The sequence below is a fragment of the Cylas formicarius genome, unplaced genomic scaffold (assembly GCF_029955315.1).
Source record: "Cylas formicarius isolate icCylForm1 unplaced genomic scaffold, icCylForm1.1 PGA_scaffold_10__41_contigs__length_53128322, whole genome shotgun sequence".
NCBI classification, from domain to species: domain Eukaryota; kingdom Metazoa; phylum Arthropoda; class Insecta; order Coleoptera; family Brentidae; genus Cylas; species Cylas formicarius.
The window spans coordinates 33,483,418-33,495,456 of record NW_026844214.1 but is presented as its reverse complement, the minus strand read 5'-3'; the positions used below and the strand labels follow the sequence as shown (position 1 = coordinate 33,495,456).

The window sequence follows — 12,039 nt, the reverse complement described above, 5'->3', positions numbered from 1 at the left end:
TGATGCTACCGCCCCTTCCAACGCCCGTTCCGGTCAGATATCGATCACAGCGAAAAACAGAGTACCGATCATCAAACAGTTCACTCGACAACACATTGTCCTGCAGCCAGCTTGCGGTGATAACAATTATGTCGTAATTATTGCCGCTTATAGAGTTATAGAAATCAGTAGTTTTTGTGTTAAACCCTCTTACGTTCTGATAGACACATGATATGCCAGAGTGAAAGGATGCTGGAACGCTGTCAGACAAAGGTATTAGTTTAAATTGTTGGCTATCTTGATTATTCTTGAAGCGCCGTTGATGTATAATATCCGCAACATCTCTCGATGATTCCATGATGACTTTAAGAGGTCTAGTTTTTGTAGGGCGTTCTCGCCCAATGCAAAATACTCTGATAGAGTTTAAATTTGCTTGTGGATAGAATTTTAGGATTACATTAGAGGCCGTAGCAATATCCTGTTGAGATCTTCAGAAGGAGCAATGTCGCTCACACCAAAGATAATGAGGTTTCTCTGTCACAATTGTCTCTCACTCAACTCACGAAGAGACTCCTTAATAACATCCCCCGAATCTACAGCCGCAGGAGCACTACGAGAGGCTAATTGATGCCGTAAATCCGCAATCTCAGCTTGCATGGTATTGTTAATGTTTATTTGGTCTTCGTATTTGGCCATAGCTTCTCCATTATGTCACTTAGAGAGACTTCATTCCTGGTTTGAGCCGGACTAATTTGCGTGGGGCTATCAGTACCTGGGCCGATAGATAATAGATTTCGCGGTTGACGATGACTGGTGGTATATTTTTCATCGGTTGTGGCCCTCTGGGACTCGTGGGACATAAGTCCTCTGTGCAGAAATTGCAGCTCCAGGTCGATGAATTTGATTTTTTCCACATAGCCACATGCTTGTTGAACTCTTTGGCAGTGGGGCCAGATCAACCTTTGTGAAACCAGGACATAGGCAAATATGACAAGAGATGGCCGGCGAACTAATTCTAATGCTAACCTCACATGCTGAACATCTAGCTAATTTACTATCATTTGACGACATGGTAGCACGCGGTCTCAAGTTCACAAAAAAAAATGCTAATGTTAAATAAGTCATGCCCGATTTATAAAACAATAAGAGCTAACTTTACGAAGTGTGCGAAATATTTTGTACGCTTGTGAGATATCACTGAACTGGAAATTTTACGTTTTTCCCAAAAATCAAAAAATCCAGTATTGTGGCCATAAAAAAAAGTTAAGGCAGGTTGCGAGATAATAAAAGACGATTAAGACATATCATACACGCTCTCTTCGTCATCTTAAAAAGTGCCTGAAAAATGTCACATTTTGAGAGCTGTCAATTTAACAGTTTTGGATTTACCGGCGAAAAACGAAATCCGCCATTTTCGCGTTTTCGCCGATATATTCCAAACCAATTGACCGATGGTAAGTCTGCAGTCGGTTATCAAATGCACTAAGTTTCCTCTAAAACTCTAACTCTAAAGTCTCAAAAAACGAATCTGGGGCACTTTTTATATATATTTTATATGGACTCGAAAGGCAACGTGGAGCGAAATTATAAATAAAAACTACAGCACGGTTAGAGATAGTAACTTTTTGCGTTTGCACAATTATGCAAACAGCAAAAATAAATGTCCAAGGGAAACTGGAAACAACGATACGCTTTATTTGTGCTTCATTTTGGAGACTGAAATTTGTTGTTCTTATATGTTGGTAGCCATATTTATGTTATTAAAAATGCACCGAGACGAATGTTATAAAAAATATAAAGATGGAATGGAATATTTAACGGTAATAACGGTTTACGCACTCTACGTCGTGTGTTGTTTTTCAAAGAGACTTACGTAGACTATGGAGCTTGTAGGTACATATTTTATGTTTTTTCTGCGTCCTGTGATGACTTGATGTCGTTGACGTTTCTCCAAACATGCTGGCAAATAAATGCTCCGTGTACGCAAAGTACAGCTTAAATACTTCACTAATGAGAAACGCCGTTAAAATAAATATTACAATTAACCTTATTTTGTTAGGGGATATACAGGATTGCCGAAAAATAGTAATGAAGCAAAATATATATAAAGTGACTCACAGCTTAAATGATGCAGTCGCTATAACAAAAACTAACTGGTCTGAATGTCTCTTTATTTATTTGGCAAAAAACAACTTGAAATTAAGTTAGTAAAGAGCCTTCTAAAAAAGTGTGTACTACTTTTTGTCTTAAATATGCCTTACTTAGTTAAAAATAAAGAATTAATTAAATTATATGCAATATTAACGTCACAGCTTAAATGATGCAGATATAATAACCGGGGTAAAAAGTTATACGTTTGAAATTTACGAAGGCGGAGTAAAAGCCGTTCAGTAAAACGATTTTTTTTTTAAAATGGTCGTCGGACAACAATTTCTGAAAGAACTTTAAATATTACTCATCACAGAAATGGATACAGCCAAAGATACAGCCAAAATTGTAAATAAAAGTCACCAGCCCTAAATATATTTGAAAATTTCTGGTTGACATTCAAAAACAAAGTAAATAGTGCCCCAATATCTAACAATAATAAATTAAAAGTAAAAATTACTGGAACACAATTTCCCCGGGGTATACTAGAAAATTAGTTGAATCAATACGCAGAAGACTACAAGGCGTTATCGACTAAATATTAAATATTAGCAGTATTTCAAATTATGCAGTTTTTTTTCTCTATTGATTTAGTTATAATTTGTTTTGCTTCATTTAAGCTGAGACGTTAATATTGTATATAATTTAATTAATTCTTTATTGTTAACTAAGTAAGGCATATTTAAGACATAAAGTAATTCACTCTTTGTTAGAAGGCTCTTTACTAACTTAATTTCAATCAGTTGTTTTTTTTTTCAAATAAAGCAAGAGACTTTCAGACCAGTTTCAGTTGTTATAGCGACTGCATCATTTAAGCTGTGAGTCAAATAAATATAAAATAAATATAAATGATAAATAATAATGAAATACGGATCATCTAATGGATATGGGTAATAGGTATTCCCTCGGATAATAATTTTACCGATCATACTGATTCATTAAGTTTGACACCATTCACCGTCACACAGATATGAATAATAAACCCATCCTAACGAAGGTATATCTTTGTGGAGAGTACGGAGGCGGTGGTATTCCTGAGTGGAGAAAAAGGTGACCAATGATAATAATAGTTTTTTCAAAATGTAGCATATTCGAAAATACGACAATAATATTATACTTTTTCCGGAGACATTTATTTTAAAGAATGGCAACACCTGCCACCATTTTATATTTGTTGAGCACTGACGTGCCCACTAATATAAGGACTTGGCTCCTGGAGGAGCAGCTCGATTTCTAGGTTAATGGACTTTTAAAACTGGGACGGCTATTATCGAATAAAAGCATTATATCAAAAACCCATAAAATTAATTTTAATTTGACAAATTCTTAAATAACAAGTTCAAAGTTAAAAATTATAATTTTTAAATGATAAACATAAATTGAAATAAATATACCTATTAACATTAAGACGGCTTCTTTCTATGCTTTTAGGCACTGCTGCATATATAAGAGATGTTTTTTGCTAAAAAATCGATAGACAACTCTTACAAAAGTTTTCCTCGGAATGGTAATTTTCATTGGCTGGAGCGTAACGAAATATCCAGGGGTTAATTCTGTTAAACAGTTTGGGTTAACTTTAATACTACCTTGGAGTATTTGAGAACTGTCCTAGTTGACGAATTCATCGGAATACATCTGAAATGGCGGAGTGCCACATAAACACTTTAGAGGTTCTATGTGTGGGTTAGTTTAATTAAAGTAGTAAAATGAATTACTTTTATGGTTTATCATCCGTTTTTGTTCAAACAAAGTATCGCCCAAGCATTAACAAATTTCTTGAAGAAAATATAAGGTTGTAGGTCTTCTGGATTTCTCCTGCGTCGGGTGTTGACTTTGTCTCGATGACGTTTTGCTAAACATGCTGCTGACTTCATCAGAGAACTTTTGAAAAATCTAAATATCAAAGATGGACTACGCCATTATGTAAAAGTTCTAATATGAAATGTTTTTACGTATTTGATATGTTGTCAAACGACGGAGATACAAGGGGTTTCGTTTCACAAAATAGCAGGTCAACTTCGCGAAAATCGCAAGATTCTATCTGTATTAATAACGGAAAGCAAAATGAAACTCACTGTCCATAGACAGTGGGCGTAACAGCAAGGTTTTCACGGAAAAACTCGTTTTCTAATTAAGATAGGAGCAAAATCGACCAGTCGAAAAATGCCGAGATATAAGACCTTTTTAATGTATAAATAAGCTGTGCATATAGCTGTCAGTTTAAGTAATTGTGGACGTTTTAAAAAAGCTAACAAATTTTAATTATTATTAAATTTTTATTTCTTAAATTTAAATATTTTACAAATCTTAAGAAACACCCAGTGTTTATTTTGTACTAAGCGTGGTAAACGAAATGACGAAATACAATGATCATTAGAATACAAAGTGATACAATTTAACGTAAACATTAAATAAAAGGGGCCTAATAATGTTTTTATTTGAATCGATTTGTAAGTTCATTTTGCTACCCATATGTACTTTATAAATAGGTTTTGTTCTCTTAAAACACTACAATTACGACCACTCTGTACATGGCTGGCTGTAGCATATGCAAATTACGTACGTTTATATTTAATAGAAAATGTAGTAAAACTCGCACCAAGAACGACATTAATAATTGACGAGGATTAAAATTACTTTATGCCTTTGTATCTGCTGTGTAAATAATAGGTAAGATAGCACATGAAAGCTACGATTATTAGTGAGGTATATGAGAATTTACCATTTTGTTTGAAACTAGAGCATCCCTTGCTTGTTTAACACTATAAATAATGTTGGAAAACACCGCAGCGATTTCACTTTGAGTCAATCAGCAGGAAAAGTTGTTTTGCCTAATAAAGACTTTCCGTTTCTTTATTTGACTCGGTTAGCCTTTCGTGATGCTCTATAATAATGTAGTTTAAATAAATATTTAACTCATTTAGGTTTTTTCAAACAATCTTCCTTTGACCTTAACTGTTGCGAGTCTTTTTCAATTCTCTTACACTCAGCTCAAGACAATTAAGTACATTCATAATAAATGAAAATAAAAAATAAATAAATAAAAATGTAAAGAGATAAGAATTATATCAACCGAGGCAAATAATTGAAAATTGGAAGAATTGAAAAGCGTGTTATGGACCAACAAGCCATCCTCTTTAAAATATTATTAAGTACAAAAGCGCCCTCTAGGTTGGTTTTATACCGAATTCACTTAAATGGCTAACCACCATATTTATTGAAAATCTCCTTATTTTGTTCTGTTCCTTTATAGTGGATAAGATATAAGACACCCAATATAAATAGGTAGGCTTACGATTAACGATGTTAATTCATTGGCGGTTTCCCAGAAGGAGCTTAAATTTTAACTTCGATTTTTACTCACGATGCATATAAAGCTGTCACCTGATTATTCCACAGCATGGCTGACCAAACAACGATAACGTAGTTATATTGAGGATTAAGATAAAAAATTTGTTGTTTGTGTTGGTACCGTTCGTTAACGTGTACTTGAAACTAGAGATCGGAAAGTGTGTGTGACAAGATTGAACCTGAAGGTTGGACCTAACACGTAATAAACGTGCGACCTGAGCTTTGTACCGTGAGTTTGGGTAAACGTTATGGAAAGCTGGTTATTTTTCTTGAATAGCCTGATACGTTTCCACATCCAATTTAGGAAAAGCGATTTCTCACTTGATAAGACACTCGGCAATGAACAATTTGTTAAAGAAAATAACTTGTCTAATAATTTGCTTTATTTCATATAATAAAGAAATAGTATACTAATGCAATAACTTTTAAAAAACGACACTTTCGTTACTGGTTTGTTTAGCCACGAACGTAGTGCACTGGAGGTAGTGTTTAATAAACGAGTGTTTGAAGAGTTTATAAACTTGTTGAATATTATATTTTTTCTACGCCCATAAGTTTTAGGGTACTTTTGGTGCAAACCGGCACGAATACATTTATTGTGTCACGAGACTCTCAGAATTGACAAACGCCAAGATACCTTTGGTCTCAGAAATCTACCGAAAACATCGCTTCCAATCCGGGACAATGGTCAATGAAGCTGACACCTTAAAGTTACCCTTTGCACACGTCTGATCAGTGCATAATTTGGCATCTTTATGTAGGAAGTAGAAAAATGAATACTGGATATGTGTCACAAGAGCAGGAATGAGTTGCCCAGTCTCTGATATAAACAAGAAAAGAATCATGAGTTTAGCTGTATGTGGTAGTAACAGTTGGGTTTTCTTTGTTGGCCTTTATCCCATAATCAAGTAAAGGATCAATAATTTGAGTCGAAATGCAGAGCCAACTGTAATCAGTTAGCTAATGGTCAGTGGTTCTGTATGAGTGCCGGTTTCATCAACCGAAGCTCTACATCCCTTACTTGGATATTTATGAAGGTCAGCAAACCAGAAACTCGTCTGGCACTAAACACAAATGTACACCATCTTAAAATATATTTTTTTTAATCCAGAACGTGACCGTGTTTTAATTTATATCACCTCGATTAAGGATCTAATAAATTTCTCTTACTACGATCCGCGTCGTATCTAATTAAAAACAAACACATAGTTGCGACAGAATTGGAAAATTAAGCGACGAACCATATCCTTAATAGGCATGCATTTTAGTGCGCAATATATTCTACAAATGTGCGACTTTACTCGATAAATGACTAAGGGACCTTATTTTAATTAACATTCGCTCACTAAATATACGCTTGACTTGGGTAGCTCGGTTGTATACTACGGAAAGACAAAGTGATACCAAGAGTAAATTTACTGTAGCACTATGCGATTAAACACTTTGGGAGTCGTTGTTCACTGAAACGGACAAGGGCGACGTATAAATTAAAGTGATTTAGTTTGCATAAGATTTATTTAGGTAGATACGTAGAAAGATAAGGTTTTTGTAGCAGGTGGATTTTAAAATATGGGGGTTGAACTTTTTTATTAAAATGAATTGCTATACCCTTCAAGTATTGGAAATACAATAGTCATAAACTAACTAAGCAACAAATAAAAGGAGTTCTTAAGGACAGGTTTTTCAATCTCTATTAAACTACCTTCACCATTAAGTTAAAGTTTTTTTTAAGTGTTCTTCAATTGTCCGTTAAGAGATAATCAGATCTATTTTTTTTAAATAACAATATTGTTAAAATCTTAAATGATAGCAATATGGATATATAAAATTTTATTCCGTTTCCTTCATATTACTAGTTGTGGTTATTAAATAAGACTTGGTATTGGCGTTATTAATTCGACATACTATATAATTATGCAGTACTCAACGTCGGAGTATGTTACTGGCACTATTCCCAATGGATAGTTGGATATTTCAACTTAACTTCCATTCCGGAACGCGCTCTGTGTGTAACAATCACGTTAAGGCAATTAGAAAATGTGATCATGTAGATTAGCAAGTGATATTAGCTAACAAATATGAGATATGATTGGAAGTTTGAAAAATCTATAAATAAACTGCTGCGGAACACTCGAAATCAAAAAACAAAAACTGTGGACTGTTTCCAGAAGACAGAAAATGACAGGCCGTTAAAGCAGGCACTGAACGGGACATTTGTAGCTCATGTCAAATAAACTTTTAGTCACGTTATCGAGCTCGGCTGGTACAGCATATCTTCCTTTAATCAAAATATTTTATATTGTAAAAGGGTAATCAATTGTTACTTACAATATAAACAATGTTTCAATGCTTGACTTTATAGATATCTATTTAATTTATTAACAACTCGATTTTATTTGTTCATTTGTTAATCATTCCTTTGAATAATAATGAGATGCTATGAATATTTTTTATAACATCGAAAATATTTGATTTACTAAGTCATTGAAATTACTAGAATAACTAGAGTCGTCGTTAATATTAATAATAAGTGGAAGAATCCCTTGATTGTTCACTACTCCCTATTATACCAATCGTAAATTATTGCTTCTGTTTGTGAATTTAACTTTTCCAAATTTCAAATATTCAGATGTTTCTGTGCCACTTACCACATTTTTGTATCGTTTCTTAGAACGCGATTTCAAAACTTGTTTTTTTGATTGCTGTTGAATTAAAAAAATCCTATTTGGTCACACGATATCATTATTGATATGAATTGTCAGTATTATCGAGATCTCTTTTGAAATATTGTAACAAAGATGCGATGAGTTCTTCGCAACGACTATTAAGTTGCTTTGGCACCTTGTACAGGTCGCATTACAAGTTACTATCAAGTTGACAACTATATAATTTTAAGCTTAAAATAGCACAAAATTCATCTAAACACACACATATACACATAATACATCCTACCAAATGCAATTAGTGAACCCGTTACCGAATATTTCGATGGTTGACGATGATGGTTTTAAAGATTATTTGATATGAGTTATATATTGCAATTACAACAGAAAAGTGAGGCAGATTTTACAATAGAAAAAGACAAATACTAATGCTTTTACATTATTATTTGGTTATCAAATATATATATTATAGCATTATAATTAACGCGAAAAGAAAACAATCCGAATTGCTTCAAATAAAAAAAAACATATCAAAAACCATATCGCCGGATGTCGGTGCATTACCGTTTACAGATCCATTCCAGTTCAATTGATTGAGTTCATTGGAACCAGATGATACATACAAAAAATGTTCTTTGTATTTTAGATGCATTGCTATTGTCCTCGTGTTAAAAGTAAATTCAGACGATTTTTGATATCTTTACCAGTTTTTAATATATTAATTTACAATGTGGATATTAATTTCACCTTTTCAACAATCAATTTTATCTATTTTTTCATCTGGTTGAATTAATTTTAATTAACAAAAAACTACTACCGATTGGTATCGGTCAAGTATACTTATACCAAAATAAATTTGTTTTTCTGATATAGACGTCCGAAAAAGTTCAAAAAATGTTGTTTATCCATTTTGAGCATCCAGCAGTTCGCTTTACTGACTCCTAACTCTCTTTTTTAATTTATCTAAAATGCGAAGTTTTATTTCGGTATCAGTGTTAGTACCAAGTAGTGACATTTGTAAAGCGAGTCTTCATGATCTAGTGATAATATCAGACTTATTAGACAGACAATTTAATAATTTTTCGTCGAAATCATAGAGAAATATACTAGAAGAATCAATAACATCTTAATTACTGCTCTAAAATGTCTCATATATCTGTGAGCAGTCATCGCTCTTCCACTACAGCAAATTCTGTGCTGACATTCAATAAAATGACTAACCATACTTCCCATGGTCTAATGTTCCCTAGCAAACCTCAAAGGGGCCCCCTGATGTGCTCTGGTGAGGTGAGACACTGAGACTTAACTTATTACGTACAGTTTGGCTAATTACGCGCATATTTCGCACATTGTTTAGGTATTTTGCGGTTGTCTTAATCGCTTGTGCGGCGAGCTACTTCAAAAACAGGCCTTCTCCTGTTATTTCTAGTTACTCTTTAACTTGTAACAATAATTGACGTAATATCGTATTTTCAGAAATGTTTGCTTCTGCTTTCCGTAGGATCTGGACATTCTACATGAACAAAGGTTTTTTTTTTTAAACTAGAATTAAGTTACTTGGTTATAAGACTTGTGTTGCTTTCACCAGTCTTGGTAAAATTTGTGTTGCTTGTTATCGTTTTCCTGGGCAGCAAAACATATGTCGTTTTTTATAGTTTGCGTTCATACAATACAAACATTTTTTCTTCTCATTGGAATAATAAATTTGTTAACTTCATTAATATTTCCCTCGGTACAATATGAAACAGTACAGGTGTAGCACGCTTTATGAATATAAAATTTGCACATGATTTATCGCCAACCGGCGTTTTTCTAGTTTCCTGCAAATGGTTCCCCGAGGTATTAGTCGGAAGTTTTTATTGTACTTTTGCGACTTGTCCGCCGAAACGCAATCCTGGCCCCGTTCTTAAGGCAAAAATGTTTTTTTTCTTCTAGAGAATGGAATGAACAGCAGTGCGCAAACTTTCAAGTAAACAATTTTGTTAGGGGATGATTAGCTTTAAGTTACGTTTAAATTAAGTATATGGATAGAGAAAACGAGTCGACTACCCAAAATATCATGGGAGTATTAAAAAAATGTTACAGTTTGTGCCACTGGGCCACAAAACTCTTCCGTGTACGATTATTTTTAATAAATCACAAATTACCTTGTTTCCTATCTAGAATATTGACGTGTACATAAACTCTGGGAATCGAAAAACAAATGCTGCACATGGTACATTTGGAGAAAACAAACAATACTTAGGAAAATATGACCTAGTTTTTTCTTGTTACGTAATTTCGTTTAAATGGTTATATTCTTAATTCACAATTGTAATTTATATGATTAATTCGTAATTTTAAAATACTCTTACTCAGCTCATTTGCAACTTAGTACACGGAATGTAATTAATCTGTTAATTTAATGTGGTGTTTTTTATTTTTTGACTTTTCGTTTACCTTCTTTTAGGGCTAAGTCGGATGAAAAGGCAAGAAGATTCTGAGGGCCGGTCAGATAGTGAAAATGAAGTAGAACCTCTCATAATCGATCGAGGTCCTTACTTTGACAAAAACGTTTCGAAAAATGTTACAGCTTTAGTGGGCAAAACCGCTTACTTGGGCTGTAAAGTAAGGAATCTTGGCAATCGAACTGTAAGTATACATAATGAAAGTTTTTTGAAATATATCCTCAATTTCTTGGTTTTCTTAGCTTCTCGTATATGCGACTGACAGAGTTTGAAATCCAGGATTGTATAGAATAAATTACGTATTTTATAGAATACACAACACTGACAGACATTTTATGAAATGGACTATATTATATACACATCTTAGGTCTTTTTTAAAATACCGATTTAATAATTGATAATATATCGAATATTATGGGTAAATTTAACAGAATATGCTTATTATACTACTAGCTAGCTCCCTCAGGTAAACGGAAAAGTAGTTGATTTGTTTAATGTTAATTCGCCCTGACCTTTCATATATTCTATACGGTAAGTTCATATAGCTACCAGAGAGATCCTGGCTATGCTGATAATATAGGAACTTGTGAAGCAACTGTGTAACAAGGTCCATTCAACATTCGCATGCGCGAGATTCAAAATTTCGTTTTTAACCAATGTTATGATCTTGCGTCATTTAACAACCAACACGGCCTCGACAGAACATCAATAAATTTGGATGCGGGATTTTTGCGGCAGTATTTTCTAAAAATATGTCCAGATGCTATTAAATCTCAGGGCACAATGGAGCGAAGTGTGTGGATATCGCTGTTTGGAAAGAAAATGGCGCTGTGTGTTGGTTAGTGCGTGAAATGTAGAGCGCGGAAGATTATTTCCATCTCTACTAAAATATTATAGCCCCCTGAGGTACATCCATTTTTACTGTAATAGGTCCACTATATTATCTAATAGTTATATCCTCTGACTCACTGTACCTATTATCAGTAAAACTCGATTTCAGGCCAAAGTTTGTCCTAGGCCAATTCAATCTCCTTATACGAAACGAGAAAAGCAACAAATGTTTTTCCAACTCGAAAAGTAAATGGGGTGACAGGTTTGAATAGTTTTTGCTTCTTTCCTTCAAATTGACCAATCGATCCTTACTTATCCACCATCAAACGAGAATCCCTAACTTTAACTCTTATTTCACAGGTTTTCTAATATCACAGGACATTGTATAAAGTTCGTGCTAGGGTTGAAAAAAGAACTCAATTTTTAACTCTACAAGCGTTCATAAATACTTAAACTCTTAGAGAGATAATCACTATTAATTACTAAATTATATAGCGTGTTTTATATTTTATTTTTCCAAATTAACATAAAATAATTAACGCGATTATTTCACGAGAATCTTTAAAATAATTAGTAATTTAAATAAAAGTTACTTGTGATCTTTCTGGGCTGGGATATTT

The 12,039-nt window shown here is 33.6% G+C and overlaps 1 protein-coding gene across 1 annotated transcript in view; it reads left to right on the top strand.

The window, feature by feature from the left end:
* LOC132698450 (T-lymphocyte activation antigen CD86-like) overlaps window positions 1-12,039 on the top strand; it is a 120,720-nt gene that overhangs the window by 31,300 nt on the left and 77,381 nt on the right. Inside the window, exon 3 of the mRNA XM_060664543.1 lies at window positions 10,591-10,772. Coding sequence (XP_060520526.1) covers window positions 10,591-10,772 — 182 coding nt within the window. The remainder of the gene's footprint in view (window positions 1-10,590; window positions 10,773-12,039) is intronic.